This window comes from Puma concolor, chromosome B2 (genome assembly GCF_028749965.1).
Source record: "Puma concolor isolate L17-30 chromosome B2, mPumCon1.1.hap2, whole genome shotgun sequence".
Lineage (NCBI taxonomy): Eukaryota > Metazoa > Chordata > Mammalia > Carnivora > Felidae > Puma > Puma concolor.
In genome coordinates this window covers 144,369,452-144,394,706 of record NC_141671.1, presented here as the reverse complement: position 1 = coordinate 144,394,706, position 25,255 = coordinate 144,369,452, and the positions used below count along the sequence as shown (strand labels likewise).

The following is a 25,255-nucleotide window of genomic DNA, read 5'->3' as shown; positions in this document are numbered from 1 at the left end:
AACTTCCATGGATACATTTAGTGGAACACTGGACGGCAATTACAAGTGAATGAGCCAGATCTGTAACATCGACCTGACTGTATCTCAAAGACACTAAGTAACCAAAAAAGCAAGTTGCACAATGACATCATTTATGGGAATTTAAACGACAAAGTACCATAGGCTGCATCTTTGAAATTTTCATAAATGACATCAGTTGTGATATGAGCAATGACAAAATACTACTAACAGTGATTATTTCTTGATGGGGGGTACACAGAGATCTGTCACACTCTTCTTTATTGTTTACTGAATTCCACATGCCTGCACACCCGCATTCTGAAGGGGACAGCACACCCGTTGTCCACGGGGAGCAGCGGACGCTGCTTTTGCCAGCACAAAAGTCCCCGCGGCATCCAGGACCGTACCTGTGATCGGATGCTTGCAGTTCCGCTCGGCCGTAATACTTGAGGGCTCCAGGAGACCAGGAATGTGTGACCGTGCTGTCCGCGTCTATGTCGTTGTCTAGCAGGTTGAGATCTCCGGCTACTCGCAGGGATTACGATCAAGAGACCCACACACAACACACGATTGTGTCAACATACGGAAAAGCCGACTGAGGAGCCTGGGCCACGGGGTCTATGTCACAGACCACCCTGTCTCAGACTCGTTCCCTCTAACCCACTGGGCCGGAAACCACGCCAAGGCGGCTCTGGGGTCTGGGGCAGGTAATCCACGTAGGCCATCCAGTGCTGCCTACTTCCTCCCCAGTGGACACACTCAGTGGCGGCTGTGGGCTTTCCACCCCAGAGGCCACGGGAACACAGGGCGTCTGCAGCCCTTCATACGGTAGGAGAAGCAGAGACTAAGACCATGACGGGGTCCCTGCCTCTTGGTACCCTGGGGAGGTCACAGATACCCACAGAGCGATCTGAACAGTGTGATTTCCTGGCTTTGAAATCTCTGCATCCATCTTGCCAGAAAAGCCGAGCTGTTTTAGGTATAGGTGTTCTAAATGAGCCGCCCTTCCCAGCTGGCCATTGCTAATACTTCTAAACATACTGGAAAACTGATTGAGAAAAAACCCTCCTTCCCTGTGTCGGGCTCATGTCCTATTTGGAATTGGAGCTTTAAGCAGGTAAGAGTTTGGTTGAACAAAAGGGGCCGGATGTACTGCATGTTGTGGGTGAGGCGCAAACATTGGACACTGACTTCTCTCCTGTTCGCCCCCCCAGGACAGAAGGCAGACGGGGTGGTGTGCGGGGACAGCCGTGATGCAGGGATGGGGAGAGCCAAAGGGGAGCTCCCCAAAGCACAACTTCCAAAGCTTAGGGGCCAACAACTGGAATGAATCTCCTGTAGCTTCGGGTTACCAAGAAAGTTGCTGTTTATAGCAAAGAACGCTGTGCTGCATCACTGTGACTGACTTGCCGTCTGTGGTTGTCGACCATTCCCCCTCTACCGGCTCTGAAGGTGCACACGTCCCACGCACCTGTTCTGTCAAAAGGGTGCCTCTTCCTCCACCACAGGACCCTGTCTGTCCAGGCAGGGGTGCGGCATTTGTCACTTGTGTCGTAGGCGGCCGAGCCAACGTCATACTTGTAAGTAGGTCCAAAATTAATGGTGCCTTCATGAAAGTCTTTAAAAATCTATTGGGAGAAAAGACCAAGACCACCTTCGTTCTCCTAGATTCTGTGTGTCGTATGTAAAAACAAAAAAATAAAAAAGCACATACCAAAGGGCTCTCTTCCTTAAAAGACACAGGATCTACATTGTATTTGCAAATATGTTTCAAACCGAAACGTATGGGTGCTATTTAATTAGCAAGAGACTGATGATTACTCATTGTACTGACTTACACACCACACAGGATCTCCCACCCACCTCAAGTACCCGATGTACCACTGTCCGCTTGCCAGTTCCCGGGAGACCGCGGAAGGCAGGCGGCGAGGCTCACAGGTGCCCCATCCGCACAGTCCCAGACCTGGTACGATGCCCGGTCATTGCTATCAAGGTCTTCATCGATATTTGCTAACTGAATGAACCGGGTCAACAGAAGCACAGAACTGAGACTGAACTCTCTTTCGGTTTAGCTCCAGACCCAGCCGCAGTGCCGTGAGAAGACCCTAGAACGGCCTGTACTAATTCACTCAGTGCATCTGTGGAAGGGTGTGGACAACACTGGTAGGAGGCAGAGAGAAGAAACTGTTGCAGAGATGTATGGCGTGGTTACTTTTCCATCTGGCCTCCCTTAGCAATCCACAGCCCTGGCAGGATTGAGTGGGGAGTGCACAGAAAGCGTCAAAAAATGCCTGTCTCTTGCCGCAAGAGACACCAGAATCCCTCTCACCACACATTTTACCAGCTGTGTTTTCAAAAGGTAAATGGAATATGGCTGTGCACCTGCCCTCTCGGCCCAGCCTGCCACAAAGCTACCAGATACCAACATGAGCAAACAGTATGCATTGGAGAAGATCAGCTGCGTCATCGGGAAGCCGGCCAGTGTGACCCAGAAGAACTGAGGACAGATCCTATACCTGAATCTTTCCTATCATGTCATTGCCTGAGGAGTCACTAAAAAACTGCACACGGGTCATTTGGCGGGACAAACATGAGCTCTGTAGTTTGACAATCTTGGACTGCATCATGGCTCTGTGTACTGACCGTGTGGCCTTGGACTCATTTGACCTTGGCCTCAGTTTTCTTGTCTATAAAATGGGTATAATAACGTAATTTATAGGACGGTCTTGAGGATTACCCACACAAATTGGTATATAAAGTATATTAAATACAGTTATAATTCATTAGTGTGTTCACCAATGAGAAACAGAACTATCATCCTACAAGGCTGGCATGGGGTACGAGCTGGGTGGGCTTGTCTACATCAGCATTCTCCATCCCCACCCAGCACTGTGCTTGCTGCTGACACGGGGCCCTTCGAAGCCGTTCTGATTCCCGCCGAGCGCGACTACTTACTCCCTGGGGGGACACAGAGGACTGAGGGCTCAGTTTGTGTGAAGGACGAGGGACAGCAAGCCCACCTCTAACTGCAAAGCACGGGCTCTGGTGTTGGAGGAGGGGCTTCCGCTGCCACTGCTCCTGTGGCTGGCCTGTGTGCCCGCCAGTCTCCTGCAGGGGGGCGGCTGCTCCCGCCCCAAGCGGACACACAGACCCTGAGCACAGCCCGTTGGAGGAGGACCAGGCAGTGGGTGTGAATGGACGCTCATGTTTAACTTCACACGCCACACATCTTAGCATCAGAATCACTGTTAAATCCACTCATGGAGCTTAATTTACCGCATGCCGGTGTAGACACTTAGATGCTACTCCATAGTAAAATATGCTAAGGCATATTTTAAGAGCACAACTTACTTTTCCACTTGATTTCTGCAGCTGGAGCTGATCAAATTCCAGAAGTTTCTTCCAGTCTTGGCGTTTGACAAAATAGAAGACTTCTTCGTAAGTGAGATCGATGCGGTAGTTGAAATCACCGCACCAAAACACGTAATCGTGAGAGAAGATGTTTCTTCCCTGTCGTAAACAAAATCACAGTCATCCTGGCCTATCTTGCAAAGAAGGTGGGCGACGGGAGAAAAATTCACCATGCAGATAATACACAGATGCGCTGTTTCTTAAAATGTTACTTAAAAAAAATGTCTCGTAATAGAGCATCTCGTCTTTCATTAATCCCATACACTTACTGAGGGGCTTTTGCGTAGCTTATTCTTTTTTTTTCAGTTTATTTATTTATCTTGAGAGAGAGAGTGAGCAAGAACGAACACAGGGGAGGGGCAGAGCACGAGGGAGAGAATCCCAAGCAGGATCCTGCCTGTCAGCCCACAGCCCAACTCAGGGCTCAACCTGATGAACTGTGAGATCTTGACCTGAGCTGACATCAAGAGACTGAGCCACCCAGGCGCCCCTACGTGGCGTACTTTGCTTAAAATGACGATGTTTTTGAATGGTTTGGAGAAAGCTCAGCTCTAACTGGGGAAGCATGACTTCGTCCTTCGCTGCGCCCACCCCAGCTCCGTGACTGGCTGTGCTCCTGCCTTCGTTATGTCTACACACCCGAAGAAGAGTGGCCCCAAACATTCAGAGTTAGGAGGATCAGGCATTAGAAAATAAGTGAAAATGCTCAGAATGTGCAACTTTGTAAAACGTCATGGATTTTGTCCATTTTCATCCTGTGACCCTCTGCTCCATTCTCAGCCCCCACCCCCCGCGCCCCCCGCCTCCCCCCCGCCCCCGTCCTGGTCCAGCCCACCCTGAGCCCGAGGTCCACCAGCAAAGCTCTGGAGAGCACTGATCCTCGTCCTCTCTCCCTGCCGTGAATCACCAAAGACAATGACAGTGGCCACTATGCATCGCCCCTACCACCCATCCATAAGCACTGGGCTGTGTCCCAGGGCACTGCCCTCACGGCAACCCTGGGCAGCACGCACTATGGGCTCTCTTTTAGATTAAAAAAGAAAGTTCAAAAAGCTTGCTGAAGTTACACCACTAATGCACAATAAATGCAACATTTGAACTCAGATCTGCCTAACTCCAGAATCTGTTTCTGCTATACCCACTCCCTGCAAACCATGACAGTAATCTGGGCAGAGGATTAAAACGATCACAACCAGGGGCGCCTGGGTGGCGCAGTCGGTTAAGCGTCCAACTTCAGCCAGGTCACGATCTCGCGGTCCGTGAGTTCGAGCCCCGCGTCGGGCTCTGGGCTGATGGCTCGGAGCCTGGAGCCTGTTTCCGATTCTGTGTCTCCCTCTCTCTCTGCCCCTCCCCCGTTCATGCTCTGTCTCTCTCTGTCCCAAAAATAAAATAAAAAACGTTGAAAAAAATTAAAAAAAAAAAAAAAACGATCACAACCAAATAAATGTGTAGAGTGCTGCTGTCCAACAGAACTTCGGCAGTGATGGAAATGTTCTCCATCTGTGCCGTCCAGAACGGGAGCAGCTGGGCACAGGCAGCCAGTCACAAGCAGCCAGTGAGTGGCCATCAAGAAATGTGGCCAGTGTAACCAAGGGATTTTAAATTAAAATACTTGCTTGTGGCTAGAGCCTAGTCCGCCGGGCAGCACAGGTGTAGAGCATTAACTGATCGGCATCCGCAATTTTCTATTGTTGAAAACAAAGGCTCGTTTTGAGCCCTTTGAATACTTTGAATATGTCTAAAGTTTACGATTTCAAAACAGCACTTTAAGTGAGAAGGGTTGGACTATTTTTTTTTTAATGTTTATTTTTGAGAGAGAGAGACAGAGAGAGACAGACCATGAGCAGGGGAGGAGCAGAGAGAGAGGGAGACACAGAATCCGAAGCAGGCTCCAGGCTCTGAGCTGTCAGCACAGAGCCTGATGCGGGGCTCGAACTCATGGAGTATGAGATCACAACCTGAGCTGAAGTCAGATGCGTAACCGACTGAGCCACCCAGGCACCCCTGGTTGGACTTTTTTTTTTTTTTTTTAAATGAAGAGACACACAGAGAAAACACGTATAATGTCCTACGTAAATTAGAAGACTACACGTTGTAAATTTCCCAGCTCTGTTTCTTTTTTGATCCAAGAAACAAAAACTACAGCAAAGACTACACCACTCACTGATGAAAATAAAAGAGTTTTTGCTTGGAGAGCCTATGCAGCCCAGTAAACAGGATGTCAGTTTTATGGGATCTATTTGCTCTCACACTCTGGAGCTCTGTGACCCAGCCAACGGTGTCACAGACACTGGCAGAACATGTGGTGAAAAGAGTTGGCCTCCCCTCACTGCTGGGAAACTGGTGGTTTGCACCAGACTGAAGGTGTGCAGGCAGTCATGTTTATACAGGAAAGAGAACATTCAAATCTGAATTTGAAAAGAAGATCCGCTGGCTTTGGGATGGAAACCCCTGCCACCACCAGAGGGCAGCATGGCGCATATTATCCGCAACCTGGAGACCAGGTGGAAGGATCCAGGGCTCCTTAGTCAGGAATCCACAGATTGAAAAACCGGGCGTTTGGGGCGCCTGGGTGGCTCAGTCGGTTGGGCGTCCGACTTGATTTTGGCTCAGGTCACGATCTCACAGTCTGTGGGATCAAGCCCCGCATGGGGCTCTGCGCTCACCTCACAGGCCCTGCTTGGGATTCTCTTACTCTCTCTCTGCCCCTTTCCTGCTCTCACACAGTCTCTCTCTCTCTCAAAATAAATAAATAAACATTTTTTTAAAATTAAAAGTAAAAAAACGGGCGTTCTTAGCTGCAACAGAATACATATGTGAAGACCACAGATCTAAAGAAAACCACGTCTCACACTGTTTGGATTCAGTTGTTCTCCACCAACTTGGACAGAGCATGGACCACAAGTGAGAAAATCGGAAAACACACAGGGATGCAACGGAAACGTATAAGTGCATAAGGACTTGATGTGGGGCATAGAACACTCCAGACCCCCTGGGCTCACCTCTGTTGTGCCATCCCAGCTCATCTCCCCTCCCCCAGCGCTGAGCCCCCAAGGGCAGGGACCCTCCAGCAGTCGCACCTCCGATGCCCGGCCTATACGGGCAGCTCAGAAAACCACGTGTGGGGCTGCGCCGAGCAGGGAGCCAGCACACGTGTCCCTGTCACATTCTGGGCCACCATCCACCCACGGCACGTTGCTCACCATCGGGAAACTGAGCTTCTGGGTGATCTCCCTGTAGTCGTCGTTCCTCTCCTTCACCTGGGCCTGCCCAGCCGTCAGGTGGCTGCACACGAAGCAGAGGCTGGTGCTGTGGAACTGGAAGCGGATGCCCACGGCACCCTTGTTCCCCGCCTTTCCTCCCATGCCGGTCTTCACCGTGTCAATCGCCACGTCTCTGGAACACAGAATGCACACGGGTGGCGGCTCCTTAGCGGTTAAGAAGGACAAGCGGAAACCTGCTTTGCTCCAGAGAAGAGCTGGGCGGCAGCCTGGGGCTTGTGGCTCAGAATCTGTTTAATCACATCGTCAGCGGCCAGGCCATGTGGTGCCCAGCGCGCCACACTCTCCTCTCCCTGCTGACGGCTGCCTCCTGGGAGGCCTGGAGGACCGTCTCCATAGCCCCAACTCTCAAGCGCCCTGCGCTCACAGAACCACTCATGAAGCTGTCACTTCCATCCCCGCTTTCTGCTTCTATGCCTGCGAAGCAGCACCGGCTTCCCCACCCCCGGCCCACACCCGCAGCCTTCCGGCAAAGCACGGGTGCTGCAGTCAGGTAATCCACGCATGTTAAGAAACAGGAAACATCCAGTTATTTGTGCCCGGCTGGGTAGGCGGTTTCCATGCAGACTCCAGCTCGCATTCGAATGCCAGCCTGCAATTCCTACGAGTGAGTGTGTGGGTCCACGGGACTGTAGACTGAGGCACACAGAGGTCTCCCCTGCTCCCTGGGACCAGCAATCAGCAGACAAGGTGGCCAAGAAGCATAGGAGCTAAACAAGTTAAGGCTGAAGGAGAGGCTGGGGACCCGGGGCGGCATCTGGGAAATCTGGAGCTCCCCAGCACCGCCCTCTCTCATGGTTCATCTCTAACCTCTACCCTGACCTTACCTTCACTGACTTTTACCCACTCACTTTGGACACTGCCCGACTGCCAGAATGAACAGTCAGGGGGACACGGACTTAAAGATTTTCTGAGCATCATAGAAGGGGATTACGGGCACAGAGCCCAGTCTTGCTCTCCAAGCTCTGCCATGGGCACGCCTCCTCTCCTCTAAATACACAGAGGTGTTCACCCAGGTAGCAGGAAAGGTTCAGCCCGGCAGGGGCGGTGAGAAAGAATGGAGGGAATGCTATGGACGTGGGCGAGACCCGGTAGCAATGGGAGGTTATGAGTCATCGAGGGAAAAGGTGAGTTCCTCCCAAACCTTACAATACACACGCACACATGTACACATGCATGCACACACACACCACACATGTATACATGCGTGCACACACATATACACACACATGCACACTCACACTTTCCTAAGAGGACACCCATTTCCTAAGTGTTCTCTTCCTGACATTTACAAAGCTGTCACTTTAGGGACATTGCAATGGGGTGACAGTGGGAGAGGCTTTCTGCCCACATGTCTTATTTAGAACTCTTTTAAAGAGCTGGCATTTCCTGATGGGTTACTCAGCTCTTGGTCAGAGGCTTCCTGTCTAAAACTTCAACAAAAAATCCCTTTCCTTGCACAAAACTGAGTTTGGGAGACAACAATCACTCTTTCTGAAAGAGCTCAGCTTCCTGACCTGGAAGGTTCCCACTGTGGCTTTTTAGTCACCAGACAATATTCTATTCAGCCCAGTTTTTCCTTGGGGGGTTTGCTACATTGATTTAGAATAATGGCAAGTCCCGAACCTGGTGCAGGAGGGGGGAGGGGGAGGAAGTCCTAACAAAACACCGAGACCAACAACCCCGTGTCCCCCAGATGTTCATTAACTCAATGTTCTTACCTGATGAATGGGACATGGTATGGACGTACAAAGATATACAGACAGACGCCCACCAGCTGTGCCGAAGTCAAGAGAATGTACCTATGAGAGCGTGAGATGGCTTTCTGCAGCTGCTCACCCCACATCTTCCTGTTGGTGGTACTGGAAGAGAAAGAAACACTCTACCGTCTGCTGGAGATGGGCCCTCCTACCCACAAACTCCTCCAGCCCTTAGTTTATTCTTTTTGTACAACTGGTGTCATGCTGTCCCCACTCCCATGTTAGTTCCCTGCCTCAACTCCTGCCATGGACTATCTGTGTATTTCTGGTTGTACCATACACATCACAGCACACGTCTCACCCCACCCCCTCCACCTAAAACCCAAGGCAGTACCTCGCTCATTAGAGCTGCACAGACCAGGTTTTATTATTTGTTCAGAAAAGTCCTTGAAATAAAACCAACAAAGAAAAAGTCCAGTTGACCTTACAGAAAACATTAATACAGTGGTTTTCTTTCCTTTGCATCCGGTGGAGGGAACAGAAACACCGTCTCCCTGCACTTACCCTTCTCACCTACCCCAGGAAAGGTGAGTCAGCACCCTTCCAGCCTGGCCCTCAGCCCACACCTTCCAGGTGCCCACATGCCAGCTCACAGCATGACTCAGCCTCCACACACGGCTGAGAATATACAGCAATACCACGCCGTCCTTCTATTTCCTTAATTTGCAAAGAAAGAGGAATCGGAGGTACACATCTGTGTGTGGAGAAGGAATGCAATCCCAAGTATCTACACATCCAGGGTCCCAGGTTAGCGGACGCCGAAGCAGGATGGCCCAGAACCCCGCTCCTAGCCAGGCCCCTGGCTCAGGAAAGCCTCGGGTGAGTTTCAGGGTGCCGCCTGCACCCCTCGTGCCTGGATGCTCACCTGGCATTGACGATATTCCCTGCGCTCAGTTCCACCATCTCTTCAAACCCCACGGCAAATATGTCAGCTGGGCTGTCATCATCTGGGGGGGGGGGGGGGAAGGCCGGAGGTGAAGGACAATCAGACGCAACAAGGCAAACTTGTGGGTAAGCAAACTCGCGGGGCACCGCGTTTGCCTCTTTGAGCCCAGGTGTGCCCCGGGTCCGGGTGCACGCGTCCTGATGACTCAGTGAAGCTTCGCGTGGAGCCCCACCTTCCCTCATGTCCTGCTGTGCACGTGGCCTTTCCCTGTCTACATCCTGGGGCACGTTACTGACCCCTCCAGACCTCTGTTCCTTTCTTTGCAGAAGGGACAGTAACCACCATCTCACAAGGAGTTGTGAAGCATCCATCAGATGGCACGTGTGAACCACCCACTCCACCTGGCAGGTGGTAAGGGCACCATCCTCTCCGTCTCCCTTCCTTCCCGGTGACCAACACATGCATCAGGCCCAAAGGCATGTGGGGACGTCACTGTCTCACACTTGCCTGTGTCCCTCAGTACTTTTCACAGTGCTGGGCCCAGCCTTGCCGGTTATGACTGACTGATGTGGCCCTTCCTGCCCCAGGGGACTGTCATCTCGGTGGTCGGAGCACGGAAAACCCTGTCCAGCTCTAGGTGGTGACGGCTGAGGTCTGCTACCGAAATGCACTCTACGGGGCACACAGCCAGCCATGGTGCTGCTCATCCGTTCTCTCTGGGTCCCCGTTAACAGGGAAGCTGAGGCTTTAACACGACCCCTGCCACATCTCTCCAGTGCCCCCCTGCCACCTTCTGCCACTCGGCTCCTGAGCCATCATTTCAGGCTGTGGTTCAAAGCGCTGCACAAAGGGACACCCTGTGCTCCCTGACGCCATCGGGAAAGGCCAGGCTGTCCACTTCTTTCCCTGTTGGCCTCACAGGGCAGCTTGGAAACTTCAAGCTTGACTGGCTTAGAGCTTCTCTTCTTTGTTTAAAGAAAAACAACCCAATTCCTCTGATCTGCTGGCGACAGTCACCACAGCCCCTCCTCCCTCCTGAACCCGGTGAGTTTTTCCGGTTTGGGGGCGCTGCTGAGCCTGCGTCCCAATAATATGCCCCGCAAAGTGACAACAGCTTGCCGTCCCCACGCACCCTGCCGGCTGGCAAACAAAGAGCCATTTTTCGAAAAGGGGGAGGGAAGTTCTCTCTAATGTCTGCAGCACTTATGGGGGGGCCTGCTCCGGTGGGCATTCTGAACGGTCCCCACCGACACAAGAATCCCAGGACCCCCGAACTGTGCGCTCCAGCTCTCCTGCACCTCGAGGCAGCAAGCGGGGTGCCGACCGTGCACGTGATGGTTGGGGGGGGGGGTGGGCTCCAGGCACCTCTCAGGGCCGCTGTGGAGAATGAGAGGCTCTTACACATCCACAGAGAACCGGATCACGGATCTCTTGCAGAATCCAAGGAAGCCTGAAAGAGCCAGGCCTCCGCATAAATGCTGACTGCAGAAAATCATTGATTCTCCCAACCCTGCAATTCTGAGGCCATCCAATACTCCCTTGCATGATGTAAGACACAAGGTGAGGCGCCCAACTTGGGATTATTGTATTCCTAAAAGGCACACAAATTCTTTTGCAACTGCTTAGAGCGGATATGCAGACACAGGTGGCTGGGGAGAAGGCTGCGACACACGTGCTTGGTCAGCAGCAACACGACCCGTGTGCCTGGCTCTGGCCCAGCTTCCGACGGCAACGTGGCTCCAGGAGCCACATGCTCCTCCTCACAAGAAGGTTCTAGTGAGCGAGACCCACAACTGCAAAATCTCTGTATGTGAAGAGAGAGACTCCCCACTTCGACAGCCCTTCCAAACACGCGGAAAAGGGAAGGCGTCAAATAATTGGCCAGGTGTGTTCTAGAAAGTTAGACCACAGCACTTTCTAACCTTTCTCGGGAGTGAGAGCACCAAATACCAATTCTCAGGAGGCACCGGCTGCGGAAAAGTTCAAACCGAGGCCCTCATGGTCGCGACAGCTGCACGCACTCACCTGGGGACCCTGCCAGGCCCGAGAGCTTGGGGGAGTCCAGCAGCCAGTCGGCCAGCTCTGCCGTCCCGAGGAGGTTGCTCCTGAACTGCTTTCCTCCATTCACGTTCCAGGTCCCCATGGCGATTCGGATCCGTCTGAAATGTGTGAATTCCGACTGGCGCTCTGCCATGGCTCTCAGGATCCTGGGGGTCACTGTGAGGAGGCACGAAAGGGCACAGGTGTGTGCACTGCACAACCACAGGTGTCCTCCAGAAACCTGAAAGGAGCTCCCTGTCGGGACAGACGGCCGCAGGTCCTACAGATACCAGCCAAGTGTGCTCCTCGAGAAGATGGTGAGGGGCTAAGGCCACCATAGACACCGCACTTCCCTTTGGCATCTTTTAAAAGTTTGTTTTGCATTTTGAGAGAGAGAAGCAGGGGCGGGGGGAGAGAGAAGCAGAGGGAGAGGGAGGGAGAGAGGAGCCCAAGCAGGCTCCACACTCAGTGTGGAGCCCGACGTGGGGCTTGACCTCACGAACCGTGACATCACGACCTGAGCTGAAACCAAGAGTCAGATGCTTAACCGGCTGAACCACCCAGGCAGCCCTCCCCTATGGCATGCAAACACAGGATCAGACACTCCCTTCTCCATAACCTTTACTCAACCAGAGCCCCACAGGCTAGGGCATCAGACCACAGGAAATCTCAGCCTCAGCATTCCATCCACAAGCCAGTGGGGACATAAGCAAGGGGACCCTGCAACCTGCCATGCTTTGTTATTTTTTTAATGTTTATTGTTTGAGAGAGAGAGCACAGAGGAGGAGCAGAGAGAGAAGAGGACAGAGGATCTGAAGTGGGCTCTGTGCTGACAGCAGAGACCAATGTGAGGCTTGAACCCATGAACTGCGAGATTATGGCCTGAGCTGAAGTCGGATGCTCAACTGACTGAGCCACCCAGGTGCCCCGACCTACCAGGCACCCCAGCCTACCATACTTTAAATGCATACATATTAAACTTGGAATGTCTTAGCCCATCTTTGCCTTTTCCACCTTCCAGCCCTCAAGCCTGAGATGTTTTGTTTACCTCGGACTCACACCCTTAAAAAAGCACTACTCTGAACCACATCCACCCTCTGGATATCCACAATAGATTCCATTTTTTAAACTAGTGACTTACAGCAAATTTAAGTCATACCTACCTATCTACTTAATAAGACTCTGTGCTACTCAGACCTTCTCTCAGCTTTGACTGAGCTTACCTTATTTCTAGGTCGATACAAATATCACCTTGGCTATTTAGAGTCAAGGGGGCGCCCCTATGGAATCATGAAAGCAGCAAAGGGCTCTGAAACCATTTTAAACATGGGCAAATTAATTTTCCAAAAATTTCTAGAACAAAACAAACGTTTTTCTAAAGAAAAATGCTAGGTTCTCCCCTTCTTCTCCAGTAGCTCCACAGCATTTACAGTGTCCAGGGAATAAGAGACCATTAAGATTTCTTCAAAGAGGGGCACCTGGGTGGCTCAGTCAATTAAGCGTCTGACTCTTAATTTCAGCTGAGCTCATGATTTCATGGTTTGTGGGTTCGAGCCCTGCATCGGGCTCTATGATGGATAACAGTGCTGAGTCTGCTTGGGATTCTCTCTCCCCCTCTCTCTCTCTGTCCCTCCCCTGCTTGCGCACTCTCTCTTTCAAAATAAAATTAAAAAATTATTTAAAAAATTTCCTAAGAAACCTCTGGTTCATTCATTTGTGGAAGCTAAAAACCAACCAAAAAAAACCCTAAAAACCATGAACTGACAGACACAGAGAACAGACTGGGGGTTGAGTGGGATGGGGGGGAAAAGGTGAAGGGAGTCTAAAGTTCCAGGTATGAAATCAGTAAGCCCTGAGACATAATGCACAGCAGGGCCACCATAGTTAACACTGTGCTGCATGTTTCACAGTTGCTAAGAGAATAGATCTTGAAGGGTCTCATCATAAGAAAAAAATATTTTTTTGGTAACTGTGTGCAGTGATGGATATTAACTAGACTTACCGTGATCATTTCACCATGTATACAAATAGCAAATCCTTACGCTGTACACATGAAACATGATGCCATATGTCAACTGTAGTTCAACTAACAAATAGAAACCTCTAGCTGTTGATAGAAGCATGACGGAGTTGCCCCTGAGAGAAGGTGTCCTCATTCCTGGAGACAACTACTTCTCCCTCTATCAGTTCTCCAGGGTCCCGGGGCCGTAACAAGCAGGAGGCCCCCCTCACTGGACACTCCCTGGGACAAATGATACCTGGCGATGGGACCAAGAATCCACGGGGGCTGAGAAAGGGTTTCTGGCAGGAGTTAGCACTCAAAGAAGCTGACACCTGTAGAATAGAACACGGACTCCTCCAGCATCTTCTCGACTTTTCCTTTCCTCTTGGCTCGGAAATATAGTCTAAACTAAGAAAGTACAGGAGTGGGCTCCCACTCAAGGCCAGAAAGAACAGGCTCCCAGGAAACACGGTGACAGCTGGTATCGCATTCGTATTTTGTATATCCCTGTGCCTCAGTCATGCCAGGACCAGGTACCATTGAACTAGAGTCCATGCTTATAACCCAAAGCCCACCAGAATTATTTAAACTGTCCGATTCTAAGCTACTTACCCTCCTGCCTTTCCTGCAGAAATCCCAATAAAGAAACCCTCAATAAACCTCTGTATGGTATGCTCTCCATATCTAGGACCTGAGAGTATAATAACATTTTTTTAATCCGAGGTAAAATTGGTATATAAGTCTCAGGTGTAAAACATTACAATTCTACATCTGAATGCACCACACAGTGACCACCACCAAAAGTCTCATTACCAACCATCACCATACATTTGACCTCCTTCACCCATTCCCCTACCCCCACCCCCTCTGGTAACTACTGATATGTTCTCTGTTTCTGTAAGTTTGTGTTTTTTATTTCAGATTCCACGTGAGTGAAATCACATGGTATCTGTCCTTCCCCATCTGGCCTATCTCACTTAGCATAATATCTTCAAGGTCCATCCATGTTGTTGCAAATGGCAAGCTTTCATTCCTTTCTGTGGCCAAGTAGTATTCCAGTGTGTGTGTGTGTGTGTGTGTGTGTGTGTGTGTGTGTGTGTACCACATCTACTTTATCCATCTATTGATGGACACTGGCTTGTTCCATTATCTTGGTTATTGTAAATAATACTGCAGTAAACATAGGGGTGCATATATCTTTTTGAATCAATGTTTTTACATTCTTAAGCTAAATCCCCAGAAGTGGAACAGCTGGATCATATGGTAGTTCAATTCTTAATTTTCTGAAGAATCTCCATACTGCTTTCTATAGTGGCTGCGCTAATTTACATTACCACGAACAGCATACAAGGATTTCCTTATCTTTACAACCTCTCCAATACTTGCTGCCTTTTTGATAATAGTACGACCGGTGTGAGATTATACCTTATTTTGGTTTTGATTTGCATCCCCTAGTAATGAGTGATGTTGAACATCTTCTCATGAGCTGGTTGGCCATCTACGTGCCCTCTTCAGAAATACTGTATGTCTATTCAGATCCTCTGCCCATTTTCTTTCATCTTTCGTGTTTGGTTTTCTGCTGTTGAGTTGTAGGAGTTCTTTACATATTTTAGATGTTAACCCCTTATCCAATATAGGACTTACAAAAATCTTCTCCTCCTTAGTAGGGCTGCATTTTCATTTTGATGACAATTCTTTTCACTGTGCAGAAGCTTTTCAGTTTGAGGTAATCCCTTCTGTTTGTGTGTGCTTTTGTTTCTCTTGCCTTTGGAATCAGACCCTACACACACACACACCGAGGAGGCTACCACCTGTTTTCTTCCAGGAATTTTATGTTTCAGGTCTTATATTCAAGTCTTTAATCCATTTTGAGCTGACTTTTGTGTATGGTGTAAGACAGTGGTCTAGTTTCATTCTTTTGCATGTGGCTGTCCAGTTTTCCCAACACCATTTATTGAAGGGAATGTCCTTTCTCCATTGTATGTTCTTGGCTCCTTTGTCATAAATTTCCTGTCTGTATATGCATGGGTTTCAATCCGGGCTTTCAATTCTGTTCCACTGTTCTGTGTGTCTATTTTTATGGCACTACTATGCTGTTTTACTGTAACTTTATACTTTAGTTTGAAATCAGGGATCTTGAGATCTCCAGCTTTGTTCTTCTTTCTCAAGATTGCCTTGGCTATTTGAGGTCTTTTAGAATTATTTGTTCTAGTTCTGCGAAAAATGCCACTGGAATCTTGATAGGGATTGCACTGACTCTGTAGATTGCTTTGGGTAGTACGGACATTTTAATGATACGAATTCCTCCAATCCGTGAGCACAGAATATCTTCCCATTTATTTGCCTCTTTTTCAATTTTGTTCATTAGTGTCTTAACAGTTTTCAGAGTATAGGTCTTTCATCTCCTTGGCTAAATTTACTGTAGGTATTCTTTTTGATGCAATTATAAACAGAGCTGTTTTCTTAATTTGTCTGATAATTTATTGGCTTATAAAAGCCTGAAGATTTCTGTATGTCGATTTTGTATCGTAGTACTTCACTAAATTCGTTTATTAGTTCTAACAGTTTTTGGTGGAGTCTTTTGGGTTTTCTATATGTAGTATGTCATCTGTAAATAGCAACTGTTTTATTCTTCCTTTCTAATTTGGATGCCTTTTCTTCTTCTTGCCTAATTGCTGTGGGTTAGACTTCTAATATTCATTGAATAAAAGTGGCAAGAGTGGGCATCTTTGTCTTGTTCCCATTCTGAGGAACAAGAGTATGTTGTTAGCTGTGGGTTTGTCATACATAAGCTTCGTTATGTTTAGGTAAATTTCCTCTATACCCATGTTGTTGAGAGTTTTTATCAGGAATAGATGTTGAATTTTGTCAAATGCTTTTTCTGTATCTATGGAGATGATCAACACGATTTTTATCCTTCATTTTATTAATGTGGTTTATCAGTTGATTGATTTGTGGATATTGAACCACCCCTGCATCACAGGAATAATCCCTCTTGATCAAGGTAAATTACCATTTTGATGTGTTGTTGAATTTACTCTGATATTTTATTGCAATTTTTTACATCAGTGTTCTACCAGTGATACTGGCCTGCAAGTGTGTGTGTGTGTGTGTGTGTGTGTGTGTGTGTGGCATCCTTCTCTGGTTTTGGTATCAGGATAATGATGGCCTCATAAGAGGAGTTTGGAAGTATCCCCCCTTTTCAACTTTTTGGAAGAGTTGAAAAGGATAGATATTAAGTCTTATCTTCGAACATTTGGTAGAATTCACCAGTGATGCCTTCAGGTCATGGACTTATGTTTGTTGGGAGGGTTTTTTTATTTGCTCGTTTTTAATTTTCAGCCACTCTATTTTATTTTTTCAAATCTCTATGCCCCACAGGGGGCTTGAACTCACAACCCTGAGATCAACAGTTGTATGTTCTACCAACTGAGCTAGCCAGGAGCCCCTTTTGGGAGGTTTTTGATTATTGATTCAATCTCCTTACTAGTAATCAGTCTATTCAGATTTCGTATTTCTTCATGATTCAGTCTTGGAAGAAGGGCATTTATCCATATCTTCTAGGTTGTCTGATTTGTTGGCATAGAATTATTTGCAGTAGTCTCCTGTGATCCTTTGTATTTCTGTGGTGTCAGCTCTAATTTCTCCTCTTTCATTTCTGATTAGCAACCTTTTTCGTGGATGGTCTAAGCTAAAAGTTTATCGATTTTGTTTTATCTTTTCAAAGAACCAACCCTTAGTTTTATATATCTTTTCTACTGGTTTTAAATCTCTTATTTCATTTATTTCCACTCTTTTATCATTTCCTTCCTTCTACTGACTTTGGGCTTCATTTATTCTTCTTTTTCTAGTTCCTTCAGTTGTAGAGATAGACTGTTTGAGCTTTCTCTTGCTTCCGAGGTAGGCCTGTATTGTTATGATCTTTCCCCTTAGAAGTGCTTTTGCTGTATCTCAAAGATTTGGGTGTGTTGTATTTGTTTTTTGTTTTGTTTGTTTGTTTATTTTGGTGTCTAGGTATCTCTTGATTTCTCCCTTCCTTTGCTGACCCATCATTGGTTTTTCAGTAGCATGTTGTTTAATCTCCACATTTTTGTGTTTTTTCCCCAGTTTTCTTATAATTGAGTTCTAGTTTCATACCATTGTGATCAGAGAAGATGCTTGATATGATTTCAATCTTCTTGAATTTATTAAGACTAGTTTTGTGGCCTAACATATGATGCATCCTGAAGAATGTTCCATCTATACTTGAGAAGAATGTGTTCTCTGTTGCTTTGGGGTGGAATATTCTGTTTATGCCTGTTAAGTCCATCTGGTCTAATGTGTTAAGGCCATTGTCTCCTTATTCATTTTCTGTCTGGATGATTTACCCATTGATGTAAATGGGGTATTAAAGTCCCTTGCTCTTTCTGTACTGCTGTCAAGTCCCCCCTTTCGGTCTGTTAATATTTGTAGATCTTAGAGCTTATATGTTTGGCGTGTATATACTTATACGTGTTATATATCTTTTTGTTTAATGGACCCCTTCTTTGTCTATTATTTGTCTTTGTTTGAAAGTCTCTCTTGTCTGCTAGGAGCACAGCTACACCAGCTTTCTTCTTGTTCTCATCTGCATAAAACGTCTTTCCCCATCATCTCATTTTCAGTCTACAGGTCCCTACTTCTGAGGAATAAACTCTGTTTTTTCCTGAGCCTCCTCCTCTTGCGGCTGCACATGACTGACCGTCTCATACAAGAATACAAAACACAGCTGCAAGCAGTGAGGCCGAGGCCAGGGCCAGAAGTGCACGCACAGAAGCTCAGCTCAGGGGAGTGTCACTACCTGCCATCTGAGATTGCACGAGGAGGAGGGCGAAGGGCTGGCCAGCACCCCCAACACACATACTCCCTCTGGGCAGCAGGGCAGCTGGCACCTCCATACAGTGGAGTGGGAACCCTCTTACCCAGCAGGGCCGTGTTGTCCAGGAGTACCCTTCCTCTGTCTGCAGACTCCTCGGTGTAGACATCCCCCACGAGCAGCAGCTTGATGGCCTCCTGCTTCACCCCGTCAAAGAAGTTGGACTGGATAGTGCGAGACACGGACCGGGCCCCATCCTTCAGCTTCCCCACCTGCCGTGAGCCAGACCACAGGCTGTGAGAGGGACCCGTGCAGGCCCTCCCTTGCCCCCTGTGGTCTGCCCCTACCTTAGCCTTCCCTTCCAGGGCCCGGCTGCCCGTGAACATCTTGCTCAGGCTGTGCCCATTCAGAGACCACATGGCTTTGAAGGACTCCACGAAGCGGTCAGCAATGGGCTTGGAGTTCAGCCCCAGGCTCTCGAGCTGCAGGTGGAGAACCTGGGTGGCAAGAAAGGGACAGGTGTCACTGTCTGCTCACCTGGAAGCTCCTGGCTGCCACAGCTGCCTCGGGTGACTTTCACCAGGCATTATCTCAGGGAGCTCCTTATTTGGCAGATTCTGGGTCGCCCTGTGCCCCTCTGGAGACTGAGGAATGCTCACAGCAAAGAACGGGACTTCCCACCACAACCCACCCCTATTTCGTCCAACTTTGTCTTTATCATTCCACCAGCCCTCCTCTGGCTCCCTTACTCCTGGCCACCTCCCGATGCCCCACCCCTGAGCAACAGAGGGGTGGCGAGCGAGCAGGGAGCTGGCAGGCAGCAGTGACTCTACCCCTCCTCCCAGCAGTGAGCCAGGAGAGGTCGCCCAGGCACTGGGCCAGCGGGCCATGGGACAGGCTCTGGTCTCCCTCCCAGGCTTCCGATCATCTCAGCCAGCCTCACACTGCCCCTGCCAAACTGTATGCATGGTAATTGTGACACAGAACTACTGTTTCTCAAGGTGTCACCTGGACCTCTGTGCCACCATCTCCGGGATGCATTCCCAAAAGTGTGCCTACAAATGGGATGAAGGCATGCTGTGAATGGGCAAGCCAGCCGCCCAGGAGCACCTCTCGGATGCCTGCCACATCTCTGCCCCACCTCCTCACAGGTAGAAAGTTAACCCAGTGATGTCACCCTCATCTTGCTGATGGAAGGCATGGGACACGGCCCGGGTGGCCCGAGGGGCTTCACGACACAGAGACAGACCTCGAGTGCAATAAAGCTCTGCACGGTGTTGGTTCGGTCCAGGCAATCGAGACAGTTCATCCGCAGCGTGCCTTTCTGAAAACTTAGGAAAACGAGAAATGCAAATGGTTACAAGTTGTGGTCAGGGGAACGACACCCATAGAACAATGGCCTGTAGACTCCCAAACAAAATGGTACCAGGAGTCACCTATTCTAGTGGCCCCCCAGAACCCCTGGCATACACCCTGAGGGACCCCAGCACCGCTGGAGTGGCACGTACCCTCTCAGCAGTCTGCACACCTGGGTCATTATAAAATACGCCAATTCTCATCATTTGCCATAGTTAGGTTCCAGAAAGTTGCCGTGAACAATTCGTGCGTCGTACCATTGGCAGATCAGCAAACGCTGAACTACTGCTTCTAGAAGAATGCGGGGTGAGGTTCCCCCGAGTCTCTGTTCACACATCTTCATCAGATGATCGACATGTAACCTTGTTTTATGTGTATTTCTGTGTAAAGCCACCTTAATACAGATCGTCGATCCATTAACCCTGAACTCGCAGCCAACAGCACATAACACACCCGAACACGGCTTCTCCATCACACGTGTTTCCCCCATTCGGCACATCACAGCCTTCCTGCGCTCGGGAACACCGGGCGGCGCTTGCTCCACGTTCGGGGGCCATTTTAAACAGTGAAATCACCAATAAGATGCATAAAAATGTGACCACGTGGCACTAAACAGACCACAGAAAGGACACTTTCTAGTAGAAGTGCTGAAACACAAGGCATAGCATCACCTTACACCCTGAGTGACTCCAATTCTTCACGGTTCTGAGCAGGTCTGTGACGACCGTGATGGGGCCATAAGGATAGATTTGGGGGGTTACAAATAAATTTTAGCAAGTGGACAAATCTGCAAATACAGAATCTGTGAAAAGTGAGGATCGACTGCATTGTGACTTGAGGAAAGCAGGCTTCCTTTTTCCGCTCAGCTCTGAGCAGGAAACTCCAGACCCCAGTGTCCTCGGGCAACAGGGCTCATGCCAACTGTCCCTTTCACTCATGTGGGCTTTCATCAGTTTGGGCAATAAGTTCTTTTTCTTTTTTTTTTTTTTTTTTAATGTTTATTTGAGAGAGTGAGTGAGCATGGGGCAGAGGGGTAGAGAGGGTAAGAGAGAATCCCAAGCAGTCTCCATCCTGTCAGCGTAGAGCCCGATGTGGCACTCGAACTCACAAACCATGAGATCATGAGCTGAGCTGAAATCAAGAACTGGACGCTCAACCGACTGAGCCCCCCAGGTGCCCCTCGATGATACGTTCTATGGTCACCATAACTCTATGTTTCAACCTAGTCCATTTATTAATCATTTATTTTGCCAGAAAACCATGCTTACCATCTTCTCACAAACCTCAAGAGCACGTTCTGAAGGTGGGAAGGCGAAGGACGTGGCTGGAACCCGGGACCCCCCCCCCACATCCCTGAGCCTGTGCTCCAGGAAACTGCACGGGCAGCTGAGCAGCAAGGGGGGCGCCCAGCCCCGGAGGCCCCCGGCCACTCCACTAGTCACCAGGCGGGAACATGAGGATGCAGGTGGAGACTCACCGTGGACTTACATTCTCGCCCTTGGTAAACACACCAAAGTCATCCCAGTGGAGCTTCAACTGGGGCCTCAACAGGTTCTCCAACTTCTCTAGCTTCCCGCCTTTGGCAAGTTGATGGAAGTCAAAGTTTATCATAGGCGTGTCGCCGGCGTGGCAAGAAGCCCAGAGCAACTTCTGAAAGTGGAAAGGGAAAGGGTGGCAGGGGAAGGAGGGAAGGAACGCAGTGACAGCACAGCTGGAGCCATGTGGCTCCCCAGGGCACTCGCTCGAGCACACGGTTTAGCTTTAAGGCATATGGTGGACCAAGCCGTTCATCGGTCCTGACCCTGAGAGAGAAGAACAAAGACTTGGAGGACCATACCACACAGAGCATCTTGCCTGCAGAAGGGCAGAAGGTCCACCCTGGGCAAAACACAGCCAGAGCAGGTCTGGCTCCGTGGGGCAGCTCACAGCCCTGTACTGACATCACCCTCCCGCAGGACTCTTGGGCAGGCGCTGATGATGGAAGGACCACTCTGTTCTGCGGGCACCCAAGCGCCACGGGCCCATTAGGGACAGGGAGGCCCAGCAGGCTGTGGAGCTCATAATGCAGCTCCCTGTTGCCCTGGTAACCAGTCCCATACTGACAAGTGAAGCCTCAGGTGGGTGGGCTCAGAGGTGTCCAGTTCTCTCATCAAGGTCCTCTGGATCCCCGTGAAGGGAGGTGCCTGAGGCACAGCCCAGTGAAACTTCAGGATGGGGGTGACCGGTGGCCAGGGCCAGTGGGCCCAGGCTGGCACCTGACCTGGAAGGGAGGCGGGGCCAGAGATGGGGACACATAGCAGGTGGGCTCCAGGCAGCTTGGTGCTCCTGACCGAGGCCTCTCTTCCACACAAGGAACCTCCCCGGCCACTCCTTGGCTCTCTCCAGAGTCCCGTGATAGAAGATGAACTGGGTGCCTTGCCAGAGCACCTGGTCCCCGGTCAGTCCCACCCCAGGCCCTCCTGTGTAGTTTCAGGTCAGGCTTGTCCAGAGAGTCTAATGACTCTGAAAGACTAGAAGGACTTTAAGCCTTGTGGTCCCTCCAACTCAAAGTGCCCATCCACTGTGAGCCAGAATGCCAATCAGTGTGTGGCTGCGAGCGTCGGGAAAGTCTGGCTATGAAAAAGAAGTCAGCCAAGCTGACGAGCGTACCTCTTAGCGACTTTACATTTTGGAGCGAGCATCGTGGCCAGTTGTGGCCTGAGGGACTGCAGGTTACAAGCTGGCAGCCGGTGCACGGGCCTCGGGGCTGAAGGAGCCACAGCTCTATGTGACACCGGCCGGCCACCTCCAGGTGGCATCCACCTCCTCCCTCCTACCTGCCCACCAGCCCGCCTTCCTCCTGCTGGGCCACTGGACCACGGCTGCCTCCAGCCCCGCTAGTGACAGAGGAGCCCGTCAGCAGGGGGCACTTCCATCAGCTGACGGGAGGATGCTGAGGACGTCCTCTCCCCACAGCTCACGGCATAAAGGGAAAAGAGATTCTTGGGTTTTCCCTTTTTCCCTTTCCTTAAAGTAAGCTGCCAACGTTGCTGCCAAGAGGGTAGGGAGGGGGGACAGCTCAGCAAGTTTGTTGCCAACAGCTACACACTAAACAGGAAAAGCAGGTCTGGCCAAATGAAATTGGCCACCAGAAAGTCTGATCTGAGCACATGGCTTTTCCAAGCAGAGTGAAATGAGCATCCGCTGGGGTTCAGCTCCTACCGGACAGAGGTCAGGGGTCAGGAAGGCAGCAAACACCGCCTCCCATGAGGCTTCGCAGGAGGAGAGGTCCGATTTCACTCTCCCCATATGTGGCTTCCCTGCCCTTGGAACAACCACAGGGCTTCTCTCCGTGAAGTGAGGGACATGGGCCACTGAGAAAGGGGCATGGAGGTCGCCCACGGCTCATTCTGGAACTTTTCACGTAGTAGACTGAATACACACAGGAGCTCTGGGAACAGAAGGCCCCGTTTCCTTCCCTGGGTAGGCCCCTCCCCCTTACACCAGCCCCAAAAGTGCCCAGACAGCCTCAGGGAGCCCGTGGGGAGCCAGGCAAAGGAAGCTGCTTTCTGGGGCGGCCCAGACAGGGATGGGAGATTTGAAGGACGAAGTTAAGCAGGAGGAAATCATGTAACATTCCCTGCTTTACACTGAGCGGGAACCCTTAAGAGCTCCACCGAGTGCCCCGCAGGTGTCTGGGTGAGCTCGCCAGGAGGCGCTGACCAGCAGCAGAGCCAGACCAAGCAAGGGAAGGGGAGCTCAGGCGCCCTGAGCAGTCAGGGATTGCGGGGCGAAGCCCAAACGTGTGCAGGTGTACGTGTGTCCAAGAGAACCAGGCAAAGGGGCCTGGCTATGCAGAGCCCTCAAAGCCCCAGTGTGAGTCTGGAGGAAGCACAGCTGGAGGAGGGAGACGCTTTGTTTTGACTTTGAGCAAATTCCCTAACCATCAGCTCATAAACATTAAATTTCGTACATCAGGAGCCCAAATCACCTAAGGCTATAGAGCTGATGGGGAAAAACTCCCAGACGCGGCGAGAGCAGTGCTATTGTTCCCAGTCCAGCACAGAAGCTTGCCTCTGAGCAGGGGCCCCTCACCTCCCTCACCCAACACCCCCAGGGCCTTTACCTTGAAGGCTCTGTTGAGCACCTCCTCTCCGCCTCTGCTCCCCAGCAGGTTCACGACCACTTGCTTCCCATACTGCTCCTTCAGAAGCACCATATGCCTACAACGGAGCAGGGTGGCACCGTCAGCCCACATCACCAGGACAGAGGCTGACGGCTCCACCCTCGAGGGGAGAGGGTACAGGAAGGACCTGCATGGCACCAGAGGTCAGGGCTGAGCTGTTCTCCAGGACACCAAATGGGTGGGGTTGGGGGCGGTGCGGGGAGAAAACCAGTCTCTCCCAGACACCAACCCCACTGTCAGGGACAAGCTGGTCTACAGTGTGTTTGCATGAAAGGCTCGGGCCAAGAAGAACTTACAGCACATCAGACTTCTAAACAAGCAGAACACTAGACAGAGGATATGCCGCACTTCCTGTAAAGTACCCCCGTTAAATCTAGAACAGCTAACACAGCTTCATAAGGGCAACATGCACGTCTGTGAAATTAATCTCTAATTTCACTTGGTACCTTCCTTCTCTAAACCAGAAAAGCTGGTAGGAGGGCTGTTAACCTCAGTGTTTTTTATCTAAGCACATTATATTTCATTATGTTTAACCCAAACAAGAAGGCACAGTAAAATTTCAAGCTTTAGGAAAATATTCATAGATCAAGGACTTTTAAAAATACAAATGTTGAAATACTGGGGAGAGACTAATATTTATCCTTTATTACCAGCTTTTGAAAAGTTAACTTTATAATCTTAATCATGGTAGGAATGCTTAAATATAATTAAATAAAACACAGGGAGAAGACAATGCAACAAGCAGATGTAAACTGTATTTTCCTCGTGCAGTCTTTTGCCTAAATATGGAAAAAAGACTAGACGATGATGGCACACCACACCGTTAAAAGTGGTGGAATTTTACGTGACTTAAAATTCGTTTCTTCCTTATACGTTCTTGTATTTTCTGAATTTCTAGGGTATGTTTCTTTTATAAACCCATTTTAAGTTGATTAGCACAAACGAACCAATGTTAGCCCAATAAAGGAAAAAAATCCTCTCATGCCAACTTCGAGGGATAGCACAGTATAGTAGAATATGGATCCTGAACGGGGCAGTTTGAATTTAGGTCATCTGCTGACTAGCTAAGGGCGAGCTCCTAGCTCCATGTGTGGGAATTCTCTAGGGATGCTCCCGGCAGCCCTTCCCTCCCTGCGATCCTGAACTGCCCCCCCAACTCCCACCCACCCGAAGAGGTGTGGCTCCATCAGATTGGCGCAGTCAGGGCCGCCGCACAAGCCCGGGCTCTGTCCCCAGGGCGTGCCACACGGCAGCAACCCTGGTGAAGGTACCAGAAGAAACGGGATGTGCGTGGCTCAGCCCCTCTGGACTCTCCTGAGTCTGCCTGCCTGGGGAAGCCATGTCCCGGCCAGAGGTCAGACCCACGGAGCCAACGGGGAGGGGCCTCTGCTCTGGTGGCAAGTCTGAGCTGCCCAGCTCTGCCGGTCACGGAGTGAGCACTGGTGATTCACGGCTGAAATGTGCGGAAGCCCACAGTGGCCACGCGTGCAAGCTGCCTCCCACAGTGCAGCCTGTCAGAG

At 50.0% G+C, this 25,255-nt stretch overlaps 1 protein-coding gene across 5 annotated transcripts in view; it reads right to left on the bottom strand.

Annotated features, from left to right (window-relative positions):
* The window catches only part of SYNJ2 (synaptojanin 2), a 103,695-nt gene that overhangs the window by 16,601 nt on the left and 61,839 nt on the right, over positions 1-25,255 (bottom strand). For 3 of the 5 annotated variants that reach the window (XM_086708237.1, XM_086708234.1, XM_086708236.1), the window contains exons 7-18: positions 23,676-23,772; positions 21,048-21,220; positions 19,464-19,545; positions 18,562-18,711; positions 18,321-18,486; positions 11,364-11,555; positions 9,318-9,399; positions 8,414-8,554; positions 6,615-6,807; positions 3,352-3,510; positions 1,472-1,628; positions 408-525 (exon numbers count right to left, since the gene is read on the bottom strand). In XM_086708237.1, coding sequence (XP_086564363.1) covers positions 408-525; positions 1,472-1,628; positions 3,352-3,510; positions 6,615-6,807; positions 8,414-8,554; positions 9,318-9,399; positions 11,364-11,555; positions 18,321-18,486; positions 18,562-18,711; positions 19,464-19,545; positions 21,048-21,220; positions 23,676-23,772 — 1,710 coding nt within the window. Of the gene's footprint in view, positions 1-407; positions 526-1,471; positions 1,629-3,351; positions 3,511-6,614; positions 6,808-8,413; positions 8,555-9,317; positions 9,400-11,363; positions 11,556-18,320; positions 18,487-18,561; positions 18,712-19,463; positions 19,546-21,047; positions 21,221-21,407; positions 23,609-23,675; positions 23,773-25,255 lie in introns of those variants that run through there. The other 2 variants (XM_086708235.1, XM_086708238.1) reach the window with 2 other exon arrangements.